This window comes from Dermochelys coriacea, chromosome 7 (genome assembly GCF_009764565.3).
Source record: "Dermochelys coriacea isolate rDerCor1 chromosome 7, rDerCor1.pri.v4, whole genome shotgun sequence".
Taxonomy (NCBI): Eukaryota; Metazoa; Chordata; order Testudines; family Dermochelyidae; genus Dermochelys; species Dermochelys coriacea.
This window is the reverse complement of record NC_050074.1, coordinates 49,142,797-49,165,835: the sequence shown is the minus strand read 5'-3', so window position 1 is coordinate 49,165,835 and position 23,039 is coordinate 49,142,797. Positions and strand designations below refer to the sequence as shown.

Below are 23,039 nucleotides of genomic sequence, written 5' to 3'. Positions count from 1 at the left end.
CTGGGGCTCAAGCAACTCCCCGATCGTTTGAAGTGCATTGGGGCCAGTGTTCAATTAACATGACCACTTCAAATAGGTAGGATCTCAATGAGCCCAGAGAGAGCGTCTCCTAGAGTAACTTTGGCAGGTCTGGCTTGGCCTGTATGCTCCCAGCCTCATGGCACAGAACAGGGCAGCTCCAGCATCCCCTCTGACAATGGGGTTTGCCTTGAAGTTTGCAGTAGCTTCATCCTGCCCCTGAACCGAATCCTCCCTGAGCCTCAGGTGTCGTGATCGTCTAGGCTGTGATGCAGGAGGAGCTGTGCTAACAGCTGGCCTGGCAGGAAGCAGCTCACAGGGCCATTCCAGGGTACCTGGAGGAAGCGAGAGCTGAGCAGAGATCTCCCCAGCACCTCAGGCCTGCTCTAGCACACAGCTCCATGATCAGATAAGCCCTCAGCATCTTGTGCATGGAACCCGCGTCACTACTGCTGGAGCTAAGCTCCCAGACAGCAGCAGCCAACTCCAGGGCCTGACTCAACTCAGCTGCCATGTACAACCACAGGGTCTGGATGGGCTTTATACCCAACAGCTAAATATAGCTGACAGCTACCCTAACCCAGGTAAGACCCCCTTCCAGGGGGCTCACCCTCCAGTCAACATCTCAACAGAGCTGCCCTCTCTTACATCCCTTCTCACATCAGCAGAGATCAGGGCGGCAGGAGCAGCGACAGAGCTAGATTTTCCCACAGTCTGTCCCATTCACAGGGACCTGCCTCCCGGAGGCAGCCCCACTGAAAGTCACAGGAGTTTCCTGGTCTAGCTGCGGCTGCACAGACCTTTAGGTTCAGTTCCTCTGGCCCTGACAGGAGCCTCTCAGCTCTTGGCGCTATTCTCAGTCTCTTCAGAGCCCTGTATATCTTGCATGAGACTTATTGCATCTGACTTACTAGCTGAGCCTTTATACCACACTCATCTCTATACCGTCTGCATGCTCATTTCATGCATTCCTAAGCGGATGCCTCTCCTGAGTCTGCAATGGCACCCAATCGCTCCTGACAACACAGGACCTCCCATTTGAGGTCACCTCCTCCCAGCCATGACCCGTACTAACAGGCAGGGATCTCAGTGTAACAGGCCTAGTAAAGTCTACGTATAAACAAGATAATCGAACCCGTGGCATTTTCATTTCTACCTCCTCCCCATAGCCTCTGAGTGCAGCCTAAAATACCAGGGTGTGGCCACATGATCTTGAAACGGGGAAGGTCTGTGATGGAAATTCTAGGAGCTACAAGTTTATCCTCCACCCAGAGCAGGTGCTGAGCCCGGAGCCATGTGGAAGTGGATGATTCACCACCCGCTGGGAGCCAGGATGGGTTTCACCCTGGCGAGAAGCAGCACATTACCCGTGTACTCGGGGAAGCAGATGGTCAGAGGGCTGTGTAGGATCTTCTCCTCAAAGAGGTCCTTCTTATTCAGGAAGAGGATGATGGATGTGTCTGTGAACCACTTGTTGTTACAGATGCTGTCGAACAGCTTCATGCTCTCATGCATCCGGTTCTGTCAAGACAACCAACCACAGGCATTTAGTAAGCCAGACGGGACCCAGACAGAGCACGAACCGGGTTAGGAGCTGGAGAAATGGCAGGGGGAAGGGCTGCCTAGTGGTTAGGGCATGCAACTGGAATTCAAAAGACCCAGATTCAATTCCCTTGTCCCCCAAAACTCCCTGTGTAACTTTGTGCAAGTCACTTTGGACCAGATCCTCAGAGGGGTTTAGGGGGTCTCACTTCCCCTGGAATCAAATTTCTTCATGCTGTAGCCAAGTTCAGTTGAAATCAATGGAAGTTTGGTGCCTAAATACCTTTGAGTATTGGGCCTCAGTTTCCCATCTGTACAATGGGGCTAATACCACTCCCCTGCTCACGGGTGAGTGATGGGGCCATACAAGGACATCAGACAGACTGGCATGAGTTGGGGAAGGTCTCAGGAGCCAGCACAGCCAGAACCTCTGCCTTTCACACAGAGGAGATCTCTGGATTTTGGGGAACCATGTCTCAACTCTGGAGAAGTTTGGGCACCAACAGCCTCATGCATTTCCGGTGTTTCCTGGATGGAACTGCCTCCAACCATTCCCACTGGAGTCTAGCTAGATGGGGGGTGCTCATGTCTCCTATGTCTAGGGGCCTAGGCATCCAGGTTAACTCAGTTCTAAGAGAATTCTGAGAAGCTTTAAAATGTTTTAAAGCCATAAATCTTATTGCAGAGCAGTTTTCAGAGTAGAAAGCACGTGGGGAGGGTCACGATCAGCTGGAATTCCTAGAAGCCAAATGAAAGCATCAGAGGGCAAGTTTATGACACTTGCACACAGGTTTAATCATCATCAATCATCATCATGTGGAGCCACAGAAAGAGGAAGAAAGGGAAAAGATAAATGTGCTGGGGCATTGGAACCTAAAGGGAGGACAATTTGGCTGTTAGGCTATTGTCATATCCCAGCCTGGCACAGGAACACTGCACTGCTGGTGCGAAATTGCCAACGTTATAGAGCACTGAGACAGCACCCTTCCCAAAACGCCAGCCTCATCACTGTAGAGTACCGAAATTTTGGGACAGAGATGGTGTTAACCAAGTTACACTCAACATGCCTGCAGGACCCATGAGCAGCCCAGTGTGTCGCTGCAATCACTAAAGAGCTCGTGGAACTACAGAACAAACCATGGCTAGAAGGCAGAATTGTTTAGCAGTGAGTAATGAGCCACTGGAGCATTTTACCAGGGGGCGTGGTAGATTCTCCATCTCTGGAATTTATCTGTCAAAACTGGCTGCTCTTGGGATTGTTTGGGGGCAGATCTTTGGCCTGCTCAGACTAGACGTACCCAACGGTCCCTTCTGGTTTTGGCAGGATCAGGTGGCTGGGAGGCAAACCCACAGCTTTCTACTGCCCCAGATGAGGGCTAATGAGTCTGCTGAGATGCCCAGTTCCTGCACGCATATATCCTACAGACACCCCTCGTTTCTGTCCCCCGTGTAAGAGAGGTGACGCAATGGCAGCCAATGAGGGTGGGGGCAGGTGAGGAGATGTCAGAGAGGGACAGAAGCATCCAGTGGGAGGAAGGAGATTAGAGTGCCGGGGGGGGGGAGGGAGTAGGGAGTGGGGCGGTGGAGAGAGAAAGAGGCCTGGAGCCTCCTGCAGCAAACCCCCTCCCCAGTGAACATGCACAGATCCAGGGGATTGAGCTGGAGACACCCAGCCCATGGTCCCTCATGCTCGTGCATTTCAGACTAGCTCCGAGTGACACAGGGCCAGATTAGCCCCTCTCCTGTCCTTACCATCTCCTCGTCCTCAGCCAGAACCAGGTCGTAGGCGCTGAGAGCCACGCAGAAGATAATGGCTGTCACGCCCTCGAAGCAATGGATCCACTTCTTCCTTTCTGACCTCTGGCCGCCCACGTCAAACATCCTGCAAGCAAACAGCCAGCGTTACAGCAGGGCAGCTCCTCCCCCACTCCTGCCCATTGCTGAGCCTCAGCCTGATCAACAACTCCCCAGTCCAGAGAGGGAGAGCCAGCTAGAGCTGAGAATGGGAGCCACTTAGCCCTGCTACCAACTGGCTGGGACAACCTGGAAGATCTCGTCACCTGCACAGGCCTCAGTTTCCTCACCTGTAAGACCAACCTCCCAGAACTGAGAGGCTCAATTAACTAATTAGGCCCAGATTTTCAAAGGGTGCTCGGTAGCTGTGATAAATGAATGGGGGTAGCTCCCTTTTATGGGCACCCAGCAAGTCAGTTAGCTATAAAAATCCCTCTTGGTTACTGTTCTCTACTTGCTTTACCTGTAAAGGGTTAAAAAGTCTGACAGCTATGCATAGGTAAAAGGAAGTGAGTAGGCACTTGGCCAAAAAAGCCAATGGGAAAGCTAGAACTTTTTAAAATCGAACCTTTTGTCTGTCTGTGGTTGTTCTTCCAGAAAGGACACAGAGCAGCAATGCTGTAAGAAGTTTAAGCCAGGTATGAAAAATAAATCTAATCATACCTAGAAACTACTCATTTGAAACCCCAGATATGTAAGTAGATCAGGGAATGTCTAGAAAGATGCGATTAGGTTTCTCTCATTTCTTTATGGCTTGTGGACTCCTCTATGCTAACCCCAAGGGCTTTTGTTTTGTTTGTAACCTTTAAGCTGGACCTCAAGGAAGTTATTTTGATGCTTAATCCTTGTAAGTGGTTCTTTTTAAAATCTAGCAATAGTCTAAGTTTTTAGATGTATTTTTTTTCCTTTTGTTTTTAATAAAATTTACCTTTTTTAAAGAAAAAGATTGGATTTTTGTGTCCTAAGAGGTTTGTGAACATCTTTACTTAGCTGATGGCAACAGCTGATTTTCTTTGTTTTCTTTCTCAGCTCTTCCCCGGAGGGGGGTGAAGGGGCTTGAGGGTACCCCAGAGGGAGGAATTCCCAAGTGCTCATTCCTGGGTTCTCAAAGAGGTTTTTTGCACTTGGGTGGGAGCAGCATCTACCTATCCATGGTCAGAGAAAAGCTGTAACCTTGGGAATTTAATACCAGCCTGAAGTGGCCAGTATTAATTTTTAGAATCCTTGCGGGCCCACCTTCTGCACTCGAAGTGCCAGAGTGGGGAATCAGCCTTGACAGCAATTAAACACCTCTGAGGACCTGAGCCTAGGAGTCTGCAGGCTGTCTGGGGATGCTCAGGAGTGCAGAGTAAATCATTCTTATTGAGAATCATTTGCTCACGTTATTTAGAAACCTCTTTGCCAACTCGGAAGGATGAAGTGGCGCTGGCACCAGCCCAGATGACTGGCTGCTGTTCTCTTGGCCACACCAATGTGCCGTTCCCTCTGCTAAGTCAGCCAACTCCTGCCTCAGCTCCTGGGCACAGCAGCATCGCAGCAGCAGGTCGGACACAAGAATTTTAGCTGCATTTCGGCCCTGACCACACTACAACTGTCTAAGAAAGTCTGCAGCCAGCTGCTACAGCTGGGTTTGAGTCCTGTGCCCTCCCGGAATTCCCCCCAAAAGGACAGACAAGTTCTCCTGCAACTGACATGACTGACTGGGGGGAAATCCTAGAGCGTCTCTAGCACTAAGAATCATGGGATGTTCCCTCAGAACACATGGGCGAGTGCAGAGATAGTGAGGATGCTAACAGAGGTAGGGCTCTGTGGTGGGACACTCACACCCAGGTGCCAATCACCCAGGCTGGCTGTGCAGTGCAGAATAGGATTCTAACACTGGAGAGTTAACTTGGGGATAAAAATGCACCTTCACTAGGAAAAAAAAGGTGTGTTCTTAACATGAGTTAGCAAGTTTAACTGGTTAAAATACCAGTGAAGATAAGTTAGCAGGTCTACTTGGCTAAATCCTAGGTTGTTCCAGTCTTTATCTCAACCTACTAACCATGTGAAAATGCCTTGCCTTCACTGCAGTTTTATCTTGTGTCAGCTAACCTGAGTTAAGAACCAACCTTTTTTCCCCTGGAGAAGACAAGGTCTCACAGACAAGCCATTTAAACAGCCGCCTCCATTCCTGGGAAGTGTAAACTTCCCTTTTCCCTTCCAGCATCCATGCCTCAGGGGAGGTATTTCTAAAGCTTGCAGGCAAGTGGGAAGAGCGTTGTGGCAAGCGGGAAGAGCGTTGTGGCAAGCAAGGATGGATCTCTGGGAAGACGCTGTCGGCAAGCGCTGGGAAGCAGAGGCTGAGGCCTCAGTAGCCTTGCACACATTCAGACAGCTATCCTAGCAGCACAAAGGAAATGCAAGGCTCGGGAGTGGATTACACTCATCACATGTAGCGCTGCGGAGCTAAATAGGGTAAGAACACTGTGTTACAACACAACATGGCAAGGGCCAACGGGGTCAGCACCTTGCTTGTTTAGAGCGAGTGCTCTGAACGGTAACTTGCCAGGCATACGCGAAGGCACCGCTTCCCTTGGGCATCAGTGGAGACTGGGCAGGGGATGGGCGCTGGGAGCTCTGGAGTTTTATTCCTTGCTCTGCTGCTGAGATGCTGGGTGGCACTGGGGTAGTCACCTCGGCTTTCTGTGCCTCGGTTTCCCCATGAGTGAAAAGGGGAGGGTCAGACTCACTCATGACTGGGGTGTGGGATGGCTTCCGTAGTTAAGATGCAGAAGTCATTAAGATTGCCAAGTGGTGCACATTGTCAGATAACGCCAGCACTGCTTTCTGTGTGTCCAGCAGGCACCTGCTCACATTAAACTCAGGGACTCTGGGTAGGTTAGGCCTGGACGACACACCGAATGGCACTCGTGTAATTAACAGTGTGATTTGAAACCAAATCTGTTTCAGTTTGTAATTGACTCAGGCTGTGTCTACACTTAAACTGCAAGAGTGGTGCAGCTGAAGCGCTTCCGGTAGCCACTCACTGCTGTGATGTGAGGGGCTCTCCTACCACCGGAGTTAACCACTTTCCTGAGAGGCCACGGCTAGGGAGATGGATGAATTCTTCCTAGTGCTGTTACACTGAGGGGTAGGTCAGCTTAACTACATCTCGCAGGAGTGTGGATTTTTCGCATCCCTGAACATGTAGACCTAGCCTTAAACTTAACCAATTTAAAGAGAGTGTCCACACGACAGGGGTTGCATAAATTTCGCTAAATCAGTGCACAGGCTGTGTGTAGAAAAGGATTAAGTCATGCCACATTGGGGTTAGATCAGTGCCCTGGGTTCAGCTGCACTGGTCCGAGTCCCTAATGGGCACAGATCAGTTTGGTTACAACAGTGCATCTTTCGGAGACAGATCAGTCATGCATCTACCTGCTCTCTAGTCACCTGCCAAGCCTCCTCAAAACAGAAAACAGGCTAGAGAAAAGCTGCATTTCTGAGGTAAGAAACAAGCAAAAACATTTATTAAAAACCCTTTCAGACCCTTTTTCATACATCATTAAAGCACACACTGTGACAAAGTTGGGGATCTTTGTAGTCTTTTACATGAATAGAGTGTGCGCTTCTCAGCTTCCCTGTGTACTGCATGTTTAACAAGGTGGAGGGAGGGGTTTGTTGTTGCAGAGGACCAGGTGTGACCTCGCCTAGCAGCTGGGACCACCGGACAATGGCCTGGAGATGGGGAACCCTAACAACGGGTGACCTGATGACTAAGAGGCTCACCCCAGCTTGGCAGTCAGCCGGTTCTGGCCAGTGGGAGAACAAAGGACTGAGCAGAGAGGACCCTGGTGACCTGAATAACCAGTTCCAGCCAGAGGGGAACAAAGGACAGAAGAGAGAGGGCCACAGCAACCTGTTTACCTGACAAAGGACAGGGAAGGAGCTGTTGGGGCAGGATGCCCAGCTGGAAAGCGCAGGGTCTCAGGACTGGGGAGAGAGAGAGCAGGCAGAGCCCACCTGGATGCAGGGAAGGCTTAGATGTACTGTGGTGAGGGAGGCCAGGCCTGAGGGCCTTAAGAGTTTCCTATGCAGTGTTCAGACGCTCAATAAACTCTCCTGTTTTAGGCTAGCTGAGAGTCGCTCCGGTCTAGAGACAGGGTTACATTATTCCCTCTGGGAGTGGAGGCCCTGGGAGTCCAAAGCAAGTAGACTCCCTGAGCGGGCTCATGATGAAAGACAGGCGTACTAAGGCTCAGAAAGGTGCAGTTCCAGGAGGCAGAGGGGCTTAACCCCCCGAAGAAGGGCTGTCACACTGAATGGGGTTCCCCGCACGGACCATACGGGGCCAAGAGTGGCCACGACCTGGGAGTCTGTTATACACTCACCAAAGGGCCAAAGTTCAATTTATCCCCTAAGCAAAATGCCTTGCACAATGATTCGTTTTAGAAACCCAGCCTTTATCTGAAGATCTCTCTCTCTCTCTTTCTCTCTGCAGGATAATGCAAGGATTGCCAAGGAGAGGAAGCTTCACTATAGAACAGATATAAGGAGAAGTAAATCTATCTAGGTTATTATATCTAAATAGCTTAGCTTCTCCCATGTTTCTAAGCTCTTCCCACAATTGAAAAAAGACACCAATCATCTGATGGTGATGGCTGTACCACATTGTAGCTGCAGCAGTTGCAATCCTGAGTGCTTTGCTTTGCTCTTCAGCAAACACTTGCTCATTTCACATGTAAATTACCTTAGCTTCAAATGAAGTGGGTGAGGTAATATCTTTATTGGACCAACTTCTGCTGGTGAAAGAGACAAGCTTTCAAGCTACACAGAGCTAGAAGATTGGGGCGAGGGGCTGCGATTTGTGGAGTAGATATTTATGATATGTACAATATTTCCAGTGTTGCTGTTAGTAGCCCTAGGTGCTGAGAGAAGCACTTACATGGGCATTGCCCACCTTAGATCCTCTTCAGAGGACTAAGTATGCTGTAGTCCAGGGGTTCTCAACCTATTTATCATTGTGGCCCCCACAAACCCCTATGCCCAGCACCCTCCGCCCAGAGACTCCTCCACAGAGTGGGGCCAGCAGTGGAGAGCTGTGTGCAGGGCCGGGGGCAGAGACCCCGAACCTGGACCCTGTTGTACATGGCCGGGCGGCAGCACGCAGCTGGCAGCAGCCAGCTGGCTGGACCCCCCTGCATGGAGCCGGTGACAGCCGGCAGCCCAGAGCCTGTGGCCTTTAGCACACAGCTGAGCTAGGCTGCAACTGTACGCTAATGTGATCGAATGTGGCCTGTGGGCCACAGGTGGAGAACCACTGCTGTAGTCTTTCCAGCTAGGATGAAGAGTAGCCAAGATGTCCTAATCTATATTCCATGGGCTCCATGAGCCACCTTTGACTGCTAGGCTCCTTCTGCAGTGAATTGTAGGTCCAGTCTCTTTTGGGGCACACAGCTCGCTCTCTCTTCTTGCTCACAGAACCTCTGGAGCAATAAAGTACGAGAACTGGCAAAACCCACAGAACTGCATTCCAACTTCCCCTGCAAACTGCTCATTATTGAAATCCTCAGGAGATGTGTTTTTCTTTGCTTGGCGACTGATCGGCATTTCATATCATCGTTTCAGCCACACAGATAACAGGACTGGAACTCTGTCTATTCTCCCCACAGCTCCTCCTGGAATGAACATACTAAAGCAGGGATGTGTCAGCTCTCTCTGAACCACCATGTACACCAAAGGAACAAGGACCCTCTCCCTAAATCCTTGTGTTCACTGCACAGGAGGGTTTTTAACCTGTGGCAACTAAAAAGGCTATTTGCACCTGTTAGCAGGTCATGGTAAACACGGAGGGAGCACATGGTTCACCTCAATGCACTGAGGCACGTGAGAACCACAAAGTGCCTGGTACACACTAGGATGTTACCATGTTTGCTGCCACAGAAATAAAAGAAAAACCAGATCCTCCTCTCTTCCGAGAGAGAGCGCGCGCGCACAAACCATGCCCACCGCCGGGGGTTTGACAGACCTCACGCTAACGCTCAGTGCTGCTGGCCGAAGGAACCGGCCCTGGCTATGTTCAGTGGGACTCTAGAGCTCTACTCCTTGTGATCTCCAGTCACCTGTCTCAGAGTAGCAGCCGTGTTAGTCTGTATTCGCAAAAAGAAAAGGAGTACTTGTGGCACCTTGGAGACTAACAAATTTATTTGAGCATAAGCTGTAGCTCACGAAAGCTTATGCTCAAATAAATGTTAGTCTCTAAGGTGCCACAAGTACTCCTTTTCTAGTCACCTGTCTGGAGTTCAGTAAAGCATTTGATACAGGTCCACTAGGGAAATTATCAGTTAAATTGGAGAAGATGGGGCTTACTCTGAGAATTGAGAGGTGGGTAAGACTAGTTAATGGGGAGACTACAAAGAGTCCTACTGAAAGGTGAATTGACAGGGAAGAAAGAGGTTACTAGTGGAGTTCCTCAGGGATCAGTCTTGGGACCAATCTTATTAACATTTCTATTACTGATCTTGGCACAAAATGCGGGAGTGTGCTAATAAAATTTACAAATGACGCAAAGCTGGGAGGTTTTGCCAATACCAAGAAGGACCAGAATAGCATACAAGATCTGGACAACCTTGAAAACTGGAGTAATAGAAATGGGATGAAATTTAATAGTGCAAAGTGCAAGGTCACACATTTGGGGACTAAACAACAAGAAAGTTTTGCTGTAAGCTGGGGATGTAAGGTGGGAGCAGCAGAGGAGGAGAAAGAGCTAGGTGACTATAAGCAGTCAACGTGGTATGCCCATGAAAAATGCTAATGCGGTCCTAGGATTCATCGGGTGAGATATTTCCAGTAGAGACAGAGAAGTGTTAGTACCATTACACAAGGCACTGGTGAGACCTCATCTGGGACACACTGTGCAGTTCTGGTCTTCCATGTTTAAGGATGAATTGAAACTGGAACAGGAGAAGAGAAGGGCTACTAGGATGATTCGAGGAATGGAAAACCTACCTTATGAGAAGAGAGTCAAAGAGCTTGGCTTGTTTAGTCTAGCCAAATGATGGCTGAGGGGAGATATGATTGCTCTCTATAAATACATCAGAGAGATAAATACCAGGGAAGGAGAGGAGTTAGTTAAATTAAGTGCAAATGTGGACACAAGAACAAATGGTTGTAAACTGACCGTTAACAAGTTTAGGCTTCAAATTAGGCAAAAGTTTCTAACCATCAGAGGAGTGAAGTTCTGGAACAGCCTCCCAAGAGGAGCAGTGGGGGCAAAAACCCTAACTGGCTTCAAGACTGAGCTTGATAAGTTAATGGAGGGGATGGTACAATGAGACTGCCTACAATGGCATGTAGTTGATCTGCGACTGCTAGCAGCAAATATCTCCTATTGCCAGTGATGGGACACTAGAGTGGGAGGGCTCCGAGTTATTAGAGAGAATTCTTTCCCAGCTGTCTAGCTGCTGGATCTTGCCCACATGCTTTGGATCTAACTGATCGCCATACTTTCCCCCAGGTCAGATTGGCAGAGACCCCAGGGATTTTTCCACCTTCCTCTACAGCATGAGGCACGAGTCACTTGCAGGTTTAAATTAGTGTAAATGGTGGATTCTCTAACTTGAAATCTTTAAACCAAGGGTGGACAAACTTTTTGGCCTGAGGGCCACATCTGGGAATACAAATTGTATGCTGGGCCATGAATGCTCACAAAATTGGGGTTGGGGTGCAGGAGGGGGTGCAGGCTCTGGTTGGGGGTGCGGGCTCCGGAGTGGGGCCAAAAATGAGGAGTTCAGGGTGCAGGAGGGGGCTCCAGGCTAGGGCAGTGGGGTGCATGGGGAGTCCGGGCTCCAGCTGGGGGTGCAGGCTCTGGATGAGGGGTTTGGGGTGCAGGAAGGTGCTCTGGGCTGGGGCAGGGGCTCAGGGGTGCAGCCTCCAGGCAGCGCTTACCTCAAGTGGCTCCCAGAAGCAGCAGCATGTCAATTCTCCAGCTCCTACATGGAGGCGTGGCCAGGCAGCTGGGCACACTGCCCTGTCTGCAGGCAATGCCCCTGCAGTTCCTCGCCAATGGGAGCTGGGGGCGGGGCGGGCCTTTGGGCAGGGTCAGCATGCAAAGCGGAGCCCCCTGGCTGCCACTATGCGTAGGAGCCTGAGAAGGGCCATGCCGCTGCTTCTGGGAGCCACAGTGAGCGGCTCCCAACCCTGCTTCCCAGTCGGAGCTCGAAGGCCAGCTTAAAACAGCTGGCAGGCCGGATGCAGCCCGCAGACCGTCTTTTGCTCACCCCTGCTTTAAACCATGATTTGAAGACATCAGTAACTCAGCCAGAGGTTAGGGATCTATTACAGGAGCAGGCTTGTGAGATTCTGTGGCCTGTAATGTGCAGGAGGTCAGACTAGATGATCATGATGGTCCCTTCTGGCCTTAGAGTCCATGAGTCAGTATGGTGCTGTGGCAACCCCCAGCAGCTCTTTTTAGCTAGGGTTGCCACAGACCCACTTTCCAGGCATGTTCAGAGTTGCAGTTTGTTACTGTAGGAATGAGGTTCTTGCTCCTTTTTCTATCCTGGGGACCTGCAGGGTCAGCACAGGTACAGCAGGGCAAGGCGGAATCCAGCTCACACAGCAAGAGAATTGTGAGCCGAGCTCAAGTGCAGTGTGCCCGAGTCATTGAACAGACTAAGGCACGTCTTCAGGGGCATATGTACTCAGTTAGTAGTGAGCATGCACAAAGGGGAGCAACCCAGCTTGACTCTCAGATCCCAGGGTGGCCAGCACTTACTCCCACCATTTGTCTTATGGAATAAGTGAGACCTGAATTGGGAACCCCAGGAGGCCGCCTCCTTCCCAGGCCCACTTAGAGGACTTGAGCCTCCCTATGCAATCGCAGACCCTCCAATGGGTAGAACTCTGCACGGATACACAAATTATATCCGCAGATGTGGATATCAGTACCTGCAGGTATAAATTGTGTATCTGTGCAGGGCTCTACCAATAAGTCAGGAAAGACATTGCTCCCTCCGCTGTCCAAGGCAGGAGCCGAGGCAGGCTCCAAACCCAGCCCTTTTCCTGGTACTTGGATTTCATGGTAACTAAACAACAGCACAGACACCTCTGCCCAAGCTTCCTCCCCGAGAGTGGCTGTCCCTCGGGTTTTCCTCCAGGCCCTCTGGCCCAGCTTTCCCTGCCCCAAAGACACTCCCCCATCCTCTCTAGCCGGAGGCACCTGTCTCAACAGGAGCCACCCACAGCTTTGGCACCCCAGCTGCATGTGACCCCGCAGAAAAGCACGGCGTTCCGACACAGCACTGAGTAGCTGGTGCCCAGTTATTAGGCATGCAAGGGCCAGCACTTGGGTATAAACACAGAGAAGGGACAGTGTCCTCTACCAGAGCCACGACTAAGCTCCCTTCCCAACCCCAGGGCACGCCCTCCCCTTCTTGCAGCCCAGGCCATGGAAAGTACCGAATTGGCACTGTTTTCAGCCGCTGGATTAAACATGAAATCAGTCTCACCAGGATGGGGTCGTGTCCCCACTCTGCTCCACAGGGCTCCTCATTACTGAGGTATGCTGTCAGCGCAGGACATGAACTAGCTCAGGATGAGCTCTGCCTTGCCAACATCAGCTGACATGACTCTGCTCAGCAAAGGCAGGAGGGCTCCCCAGCCTAGCAAGGACTGAGGCAAAGCATGTGATTTTCATTTAGGTCAGAAAACTTGGATTTGTTTGATCCCTTTTATGCCTCTCTCTCAATGGCTTCATGTTAGAGCCTCCAAGGCCTGTAAAAACACAGGAGTTTATAGAGAAGAGAGTTCGAAACCTGTACCAATTATGAGGGCACAGGAGCCAGGATCCCTTCTGGTTACATCTGCCTGCAGAAAACAGGCTACCCTTGATCACAGACACCGAGCCATCAATAGGACTTTGCTTCTCTCCCAAACATTTCTAGCTTCTTCAACACTGATGGCAAAAGAATGTAAGTGATAAAAGAGGAACATTCACATTGTAAATCTATTGCACAGGAGCTATCAGACGTGGCTGCTGTTAACTTAGGCGATCATGTACGGAGCCCCTGGAAAAATGGAGCGGGGTGGTTAGGCCTTCTGTATGGAAGTGGTGGAGCACCAAGAGTTTGCTGTTGTAATGGATTTACTCACATAGTCTGTGAATTTGCACACTGGCCAGGAAATAACTGTAGTGAACAAAACTTGCACAAAGAGCATTAGGGTGTGTGGGGGAGGGAAAGAGAAGGGGAAGTGGGGGAGGAGTGAAGCCATTCAGCTGCTGCAGTTTTACAATGCTCCCTGCCGGACAATGCTAGGGCCCTGAAGGAAGAGCTAGCTCTAGAATATTCCAGCAGTGTGCTGCTATCACAAATAATGCTTCACTTTTACACTGCATTCACAGAACTCAGGGCACTTTACAAACAATAGGTCCTGTAAATATGATTTTCCATGCTGCGTGGATGGAGAAACGGAGGTGCAGATTTGCGGACATTTTCCAGTCCCACACCCTGGCTGCTGGACCATGGTTCTTTGTGATCAGCTGGGGCTAGACTTTACTGCTGTTTTGAATGGTCACTGTGAAGAGGTCATCTCCCTTCAGGAGCACAGTGCTCTCGCCGCATGTTCTCCTTCTGGACAGGGTTCACTTGGGGTGTTTGGTTCTATCCCCTAGATACAGTCAGGAGGGTAAAGTCACTTTATCCCATTCGATTCCCTTGTGTGCTCCGGTCTGTGTGAAGCAGGAGGTCAGACCAGATGGTCAGAATGGACCCTCCTGGCCATTAGGTCTATAACTTACCAGCCCAAACCCTTGAGAAGGAAGAACCCCCCAACCAGCCCATGTGAAAAGTCTCCTGGTGGAGCACCAGCAATGAGTGGCTAGCTCTGGGATAGGAGCATGGAAAGTGGGACGTTGGAGTTAATGGGCTTCTCTCTAATCAGCCAGCAAGAATTTCATTACAACTGAAATCTAGATCCTCCTCCTAGCCCACTGCCATGCCGCTAGCAGGGGTGCACGGCCTGCCGAAATGGGCCCTTTCCAACGGGCTGAGCAATCTGTTCAACAACGCAATGAAGCAGACCCAGGAGTTCCAGCTCAGAGAGAGAAAGGAAACCCAGAATCCCAGGAACGTGTAAACATGCAGGGCCCAGCCAGAAGAATGGATGTGAAATAATTAGGGTGCCTTAGCGCACTCACTGAAAAGCTGCTCCACCTTTGGCAGCACACACCACTCCTGCAGTGTGCGTTGTATTCCTATTCCTCCCAGAGCTCTCCTGCTGGGGATCTCCAGTATGGCGCTGTGGTAGTCCCCTGCACTGGGGCCATGCCCTGGCAATCCCCAGTAGCTCTTTTTACCTAGCCAAAAAGTAAGTATTTTGGAGTGTTCATCATGTTTCTCTACATTTCTATGGGGGCGAGGAGTCTGGGAAGAAATTATAGCCAAGTATTTTTTAACTTAATGTTCTTAAACTCCATAAAAGCTCAAAGCCACCACCATGCCACATGGACTGAGCTCCTTCATACTGGGCAAACCTTAGTTCAGGGGTAGGCAAACTATGGCCTGTGGGCCGGATCCAGCCCATCAGGGCTTTGGATCCGTCCAGCAGGATTGCCAACCCCGTCATGCAGCGGGGCTAAGGCAGGCTCCCTGCCTGCCCTGGCCCCACGCCGCTCCTGGAAGCGGCCGGCACCATGTCCCTGTGGCCCCTGGGGGAGAGGAGGGCAGAGTGCTCCGTGCGCTGCCCTCACCTGCAGGCACCACCCCCCTGCAGCTCCCATTGGCTGGAACCAGAAAACCGCGGCCAATGGGATCTGCGGGGGAGGTACCTGCTGGTGAGGGCAGCGCACGGAGCCCTCTGCCCCTCCACCTCTCCCCAGAGACGTGGTGCCTGCAGCTTCTGGGAGTGACACGGGGCCAGGGCAGGCAGGGAGCCTGCCTTAGCCCTGCTGCACACCGCTGCCACCCTGGAGCCGCTCAAGGTAAGCAGCGCCGGGCCAGAGCCTGCACCCCAACCCCCTGCCCGGAGCCTCCTCCCACACTCCACACCCCTCCCTGCACCCCAACCCCTTGCCCTGAGCCCCTTCCTGCACACCGCACCCCCCCCAAACACACACCGCACTCCCTCCTGCACCCTAACCCCCTTCCCCAGCCCTACATTGATGGCCCTGCATGCAATTTCTTCACCCAGATGTGGCCCTCAGGCCAAAAAGTTTGCCCACCCCTGCCTTAGTTCACCTGCCCTGTGCCATTTTTTGGAGGTGGAACATCTGGTTTACTTTCTTGGCTGTACACCGTCTCCCCTCTGGGAACTCCACCTGCTCATCGAAGGCTGGTCCATGACCAGCACTGATGTCTTTGCACATAGGACTCAAGCTGGGTGATTAATTCCCACTAGTGAGACAAGGTAGGTGAGGTAATGTCTTCAGTTGAACCACATTTTGCTGGTGAAAGAGACAAGCTTCTAAGCTGTCTCTTCAGCTGTGAGACGGGTACTCAGTGTCACAGATACAGACAAGCTCAAACAGATAGTTTGCACTTCCCCACAACATTCCCGTATTTTGTCCGATTCTCTGCAACAATCTGTATCTTCCTTAAATCTAACATACTGATCTCAGAGGATCTAAGAAAGAGTGAAGCAGACATTTAGATTCTTGATGACATTTTCTACGAAACCCCTATTATTTTAAGAAGGGCCTACATTTTTGGGTCTAAACTACTCCTAATCAAGCAAAAAAGCCTGAAAGTGGCTGAAGTGCATGAACATCACCCACAGAGTTATTGGGCAGACTTTTTTGGAGGAGGATGACCCTGAAAGCATAAGGCAACTGAAAATGCAATCTACAGACTCCAGAGCTTTTCTCTAGCGCAATGTCACACACCACTAAAAACCAAGAAGGCCAGATCCATTCCCAGACAGACAGGTACATAGGTAAGTGACTCAGGGTGGAAGAACCAGATTCCCGGGCAGGCTGAAGCCCCTTTTTCCACAGCTGAGCTGAGATCCCACAGGACTGCGAAACACAGGCACTGCTCCACTAGCTCTCTCGCCCAACACCTCCATCTCCCTGCACTGATCCCACTGGGACATAGGGCACCAGAAAGCCACTAGCATTTTAAGCATGGTATAGTCGAACTCTGCTCAGAGAAGGTATACAAAATGCCCATGGCCACTGGAGCACTGGGTACACTAGCGCTGCTATCAGTGACTCAAGACCTTTGTAAACTAGCTCTCTGAGACACAGACAAGCTAGCACTTCAGATAGAAGGAGCGTCAGAGGGACTTTGACTATGTCTACACTTAAACCGCTGCAGAGTGTCAGTCTAGACATTACACCAGAGGTGGGCAAACTACGGCCCGCGGGACCCTCCTGTTCAGCCAGCTAGCCCCTTTCCCCTGCAGCCTCAGCTCACTGCACTGCCGGCACAATGCTCTGGGCGGGAGGGCTGTGAGCTCCTGGGGCAGCACAGCTGCAGAGCTGTGGCCTGACCCAGTGCTCTGTGCTGTGCGATGGCATGGCTGGCTCCAGCCGGGCGGCACGGTTGTAGCACCACCAGCCACCGGTGCTCCAGGCAGCGCGGTAAGGGGGAGGATGGATTGGATAGAGGGCAAGGGAGTTCGGGGTGGTGGTCAGGGGGCGGGGGTGTGGATAGGGGTCAGGGCGGTCAGAGGGTGGGGAACGGGGGTTTGAGGGGGCGGCAGGGGGCAGTCAGGGGTTCTGGGGGTGGTCAGGGAGAAGGGGTGGTTGGATGGGACAGGGGTCTGGGGGGGCAGTCAGGAATGAGAGGAGGGCTTGGAAGGGGCGGGAGGTCAGGAGGGGATGTCAGGGGACAGGGAACAGTGAGGGGTTGGAAGGGTAGGAGTCCCAGGGGGGCCATCAGGGGGTGAGAAATGGGTCAGGGTGGATAGGGGTCAGGCCACACCTGGCTGTTTGGAGAGGCACAGCCTTCCCTAACTGGCCCTCCATACAATTTTGGAAACCCGATGTGGCCTTCAGGCCAAAAATTTTGCACTACGCTGATGGGAGGGGTTCTCCCATTGCTGTGGTTAATCCACCTCCCGAGAGGCGGTAGCCAGATTGATGGAAGCATTCTTCTGTAGACCTAGCGCTGTCTACACCAGGACTTACGTCAGCTTCACTGTTTCTCTCCGAGGGGTGGATTTTTCACATGCAGGAGATGCAGCCCTAAGTCACCGAGGCGACGATTCCATCCTATTGAGAGGGACATGTGGTATCCCTTTGGTAATACCACTGGCTGAGCAGGGATGCTCACCCTCCATCTTGTCATTGGTCCCCGGAAAGATACGAGCTCGCACCACACTCCCAGCTAAAGGGAAGGGGAGAGCAGACTGTTCAATTACCCGATACAGGTTTCTGCTGCTGGAGCTCAAAGTCCAGGCTCAGTCCCCAGTAACCACCACGGTGCAGGTGCCTACAATGAAAGGGACTCTGCTGCTTCCATCTTATGCGAAGCAAAGGGGGGCACTAAACTTGCTTACGCTGATTCAGGCTCTCACTTTTTCAAGCCAGTGTAATCTCATTCAATTCGATTTCATCGTCCCCTGGAACGGTGGGAACATGAGGACACAGTAACCAATGTCGGGCGGCTCAGGATTTTGCTATTTGTTGAGAGTGTTTGTCCCATTAATCTGTTTTTAAAGTCACCCCAATAAAATTTGCTAGGAGGTTTCGCCAGCAGCAGCAGCGACCATAGGGGCTCAGATGTGATGCGCTTAGCTAAATAAAGTGCATTACAAAGCCACAATCCTGCTGGGAGGCTGAAGATCCTGGGTGAAACAGAATATAAACATGCTCCATCTTTAACAGCCATGTTCTGACGACTGCTGCAGCCCAGGAGTGCGGGGGAGGGGATGGCGACTAGGACCTGTGCCAAAGGGACAGACCAGTTGATTTTATTACTCTTTCCATTCTCTAATTTCTATGGTTACAGACAGAAAGAACAGCCCAGTGGGTAGGGCACCTCCCTGGGACACCAGAGACATGGGATCAATCTCCTGCTCTGCCACAGACTGCCTGGGTGACCTCAGGCAAGTCATTTGGACTCTCTACCTCCGTGGAACCAGGGGTGGCACTTCCCCAGCCAACAGGTGTCTCAGAGGAGAAACACTTTACAGAGCGGGAGGCAGTCAGATACTATGGAGAGGGGAGCTATAAGCCCCAGCTAGATACCAAATGGCAGGCCTAGTCTGGGTGTGATATGAATGAAGAGGGTACATGATCCTTTCCAGCTACTTTCACATGATGAATTACAGTAGTCCCAGACAAAGGTGGCTTCCCCGGGTGCATCGTGCTGTCAGGCTGAGCGTGCCCAGACAGCAACAAGCTGGTTCTGTAGCAGCACGGTCCAGGAGTACATTGGCATCAGCTGGAAATCTGCTATGCTCAGCAGCCAGTAGGTCTGTTGCGTCACATTCTTAGCGCCAACTTGTGCATTCAGCATGTTCTCTTCCCACTCCATGTGCAGTACTATTTGGGGGCTGGCATTTGGAAAGCACAATTTTACTGTGCACAGGGAGTGGGAAGATGGGCTGCAGCCTAGCAAGATCACAGGGACAGGGCAGCCTCTGAAGCAACGGATCCATCTCCAGAGCTTCTTGACTGATTCCAGAGAGTTTTATTCCAGTGGCGAGTTTAGTTTTCCTGCAGGTTTCAGAGACCTGCAAATGTCTCTGTGGAGCGTTGAAGTGAAGCTGGACCACTTCAAACGACAAGAGGCAGGGCTTTGCCATCTTGCCCCCGAACCTTCCAGTCTCGCTGCAGTGCTAGTGAAGAGCTAAGGCAGCCACCCTCAGCCCTGCTGTCATCCTGGCAGCTGCATCCCTCCCTCTCAGCTAATGTTCACGCAGTGCTGGGGGGATTAGCTGCACTGCAGCCTCTTGGAATGGGAAGATATTTGGCTAGGGGAGCCACAAATTTAAAAGCTGAATGATAAAGTATCAACAGATGGGAAGCCAATGCTTATTTCTACCTCTATCCTGCAGGTCAGTCTGGTGCTTGTGAAGTAAAGAGAGTAAGTGCACTGGATAGACATGCTCCCTCACTCCTGCCCACAGCTCTCGCACCCCTGTGCCAATGCACTTTTGTCCTGACCTGCAGCCCCCTGCTATTCCAGATCTGGGATCCCCTCACCACAGCTCTGCCAAAGTTCCCCACTCCTGACCTGCAGCCCCCCAGCTATTCCAGCCCTGAAAAGACAGCTGTGCTAGCTTCTAGGAAGATTCTGCAATGTATGGCCTAGGCTGAGACCAAACGGATTTCCACGCATTTGCCTGCAAGACACCACGCACCAGGGCACAGCACATTCAGCCTCCATTAGAGCAAACAGAGACAGACAGGTAGGAGGGCAGAGTAGTTCAGTGTGTTTCCACTGTGCTAATTCCTCTCCTAAGAGCCCGTGACACTAAGACACGGCTATCTACGATGCCTTCTCTAGCACCATTAATCAGAGGATCTTGAAGCAGTCTAGACAGGAAATTAACTCTTGACTCTGCCCAGCAGGTATTATTCCCAATGTACACATGGGGAAACTGAGGCATGGAGGGGTGAATTGACCTGGCAAGGTCACCTAGTAGGCTAGTGGCAGAGCCCAGGATAGAAGCCAGGTGACAGCTGCAGCCCAGGCCCAGCTCTGATGAGGTCAAGGGAGTGCAGCTGTTTATTTCAAGAATTAGTTTGGCCGGGGGGTCACCTGAGCCACAGCCCAATGCTAAGCCTGAGCCCGAGCCTGACCTCTCCCCCAGCCAGCACGGCAGGAGCATTGATTAGCTAATCCAACAGGTGCCCAGGGTTCACAGCAGGAGCTGGAAATGGGGACAGGGCTTGGTTCTAATCTTAACTGCACCACTATGGCTATGGCAACATTACAAGCTCCCTCCCTGGGAGAGGGATCAACGCGTCTCCTCACTTTCCAGCCTGGCTGCCTGTTGCAGCGGGACACGAATGGAGGGGACGTTCTCACAGGCCGGCTGAACTCCTCAGTGAGAGTCAGCGTTGCTGAGTCGAGCCTAGCTCCCAGCAGGGGCAAGGATTCAGCTACAGACACGTTTAGACAGCGCGGCCCAAACTGTCGGCACCTATGTTGTGTCTACAACAGTACACTAAACCTGGGTTTGGGGAACTTGGGTTTGTGCGCTCAGTATTTCCAAACCCATGCTCGAGTGTCCACACTGCATTGTGCTAATGCATCCACGCTGCACTACGTGGCCGTCTGACTCAGGGCTGTGGCTTGAGCTGCGTCCACACTGCAAAAATGGCGGGACTCAAGCTCTGACCCACCTCCTAGCAGGGTCAGATCTGAGTCAGACTGATTTGTGTGTGGCTGGAAGGGTGGCTTGGGCTCAAACCCAAGTTGGAACCTGGGCTTAGTGTGCAGTGAAGACGTATCCTTGCAGACAGCCTGCCAGAGCCAGCAGCTTGCCCTTACCTTTGACACAAGGAAGCTAATTAAAGCTGTACTCCTTCTCAGGCCTGACCCACAAAAGGGCTGCAAGTCCCAGCATGCAACAGCCCACATTGGCCCAAATCTGCAAGGCTCAAGATAGGGCGCTGCACGCTCAGACCCAGAGGCTGCACTGCCTTGTTAAAATCCAAGGCATTTGCACGTGCACCACGCTGAGAGAATTGCTTTGCTGGCAGGACAGGTTCCTGTCTCCCTAAGGAAAGCTAAGGTTGAATGGGATGAGCCCAAGTGACACCAGGAAAGGTGAAATGAAGGGGCCGGCATGTCTTGCAGCTCCCACTTACTTGAAATGCAGATCCTTAAATGTGAAGTGAGTCTCTACAATGCCCGTGGTCTTCACCCTGGTCCTCAGCACATCCTGCTGGGTTGGAATGTAGTCCCCTCTGGCTATCCTCTCCAGGTCATTCAGGTAGCTGCAGAGAGAATACAAAGGAAGCTGTGTCAGCAAGGCAAACCAAAGGACGTGGCTTGGTGTGGTCTCCAGGGCTCTGCCCTCTCAACTACTGTACAGACCGGGTGCTTTGGGGGAAAACAGGAAAGTGGGCCATATTGCAGCATTGGTTCCAGAGGGACTCAGACCCACCGGGACGGCAGGACAATGGGAGTTAGCTGCCCAGGGAACATTTCCATGTTTGTTAAATAAAGTCCCCTTCACACCTACCTCCTGGCCAGTGAGTAGGGGAAAGAGGCTGGCAGAGATTCCAGCAAGCTGGATCCGTTCCCTAGAATGAGCATGCAGCCCCAGCCCAAACACACTGCGGGTGAGGAATCATGTGAGAAAAGGACCCCCAGCTTCATCATCCATATGAGGCATGGTCCATGGAAACTACATAGAATCATAGAAGATTACGGTTGGAGAGACCTCAGGAGGTCATCTAGTCCAATCCCCTGCTCAAAGCAGGACCAAACCCAACTAAATCATCACAGCCAGGGCTTTGTCAAGCCTGACTTTAAAAACCTCTAAGGATGGAGATTCCACCACCTCCCTAGGTAACCCATTCCAGTGCGTCATCACCCTCCTGGTGAAATAGTGTTTCCTAATATCCAACCTAGACCTCCCCCACTGCAACTTGAGACCATTGCTCCTTGTTCTGTCATCTGCCACCACTGAGAACTTGACTGTTCCATCCTCTTTGGAACCCCCCTTCAGGTAGTTGAAGGCTGCTATCAAATCCCCCCTTACTCTTTTCTTCTGCAGACTAAAGCCCAGTTCCCTCAGCCTCTCCTCGCAAGTCACATGCCCCAGTCTCTAATCATTTTTGTTGCCCTCTGCTGGACTCTCTCCAATTTGTCCACATCCTTTCTGTAGTGGGGGGACCCAAAACTGGATGCAATACTCCAGATGTGGCCTCACCAGTGCCAAATAGAGAGGAATAATCACTTCCCTCGATCTGCTGGCAATGCTCCTACTAATGCAGTCCAACATGCCATTAGTCTTCTTGGCAAAAAGGGCACACTGCTGACTCATATCCAGCTTCTCATCCACTGTAATCCCCAGGTCCTTTTCTGAAGAACTGCTGCTTATCCAGTCAGTCCCCAAACTGTAGCATGTCCCAGCAAGCAGTGCAGCAGGCTCCTCAATCAAGGTGGAGCACTGCATGGTGGGATGTGTAGTCCACGCAAGCTGGGGGCTGCATATGTAGACTGAACTTTGGCTCCTCCTGCATTTTTACTCAGTACTTTCACTAGTGGGAGTCATCTGCACTAGCTAAAGGATTTTGCTCCCCATTGAAACCAGTCAGAGGCCTTCTGAACTATTGAAATAGTGAGGCTGGTACAGTCAAACCAAGGGCCATGGCTGCATCATTCTGAAAACAAGCCCCATTTGTAAAGGTGGGGGTCTTGTGCCCCATTACTGTGTTATACTGCTCTGCAGCATGTATCTGCCACCCTTGTGGATTTCCTTGCTCCTGGCTGGGTAGAGTGCAGTCCCTGGGTATAACTGGAGCTTTTCTGGGGGAGTAGATCCTGTCTGGTGCTCAGGGCAGGGCTGTTTTTCCCCACCCCATTCTGAGCTAATCACAGCTACGGAGCTGCATTGATACGGTGCAGCTCTCAGGAAAAAATGGAGAAAGGAAAGTATTCATCACTATGGCAACAAACCACACAAAGAGCGGAAACAATTGATGGTTGTGCACCATTTATAGTCAAAAACACAAACCCCTCCATCCTGGGAGGAAGAGGGAGGTGCCGGCATAGGGGAGGAGATGGGGAGGCAGTGCT

The 23,039-nt window shown here is 51.5% G+C and overlaps 1 protein-coding gene across 3 annotated transcripts in view; it reads right to left on the bottom strand.

The window, feature by feature from the left end:
* GNAI2 (G protein subunit alpha i2) overlaps window positions 1–23,039 on the bottom strand; it is a 201,083-nt gene that overhangs the window by 16,571 nt on the left and 161,473 nt on the right. For all 3 annotated transcript variants that reach the window (XM_038408899.2, XM_038408898.2, XM_043518365.1), the window contains 3 exons: window positions 21,101–21,229; window positions 3,313–3,442; window positions 1,386–1,539 (listed from right to left, as the gene is read on the bottom strand). In XM_038408899.2, coding sequence (XP_038264827.1) covers window positions 1,386–1,539; window positions 3,313–3,442; window positions 21,101–21,229 — 413 coding nt within the window. The remainder of the gene's footprint in view (window positions 1–1,385; window positions 1,540–3,312; window positions 3,443–21,100; window positions 21,230–23,039) is intronic.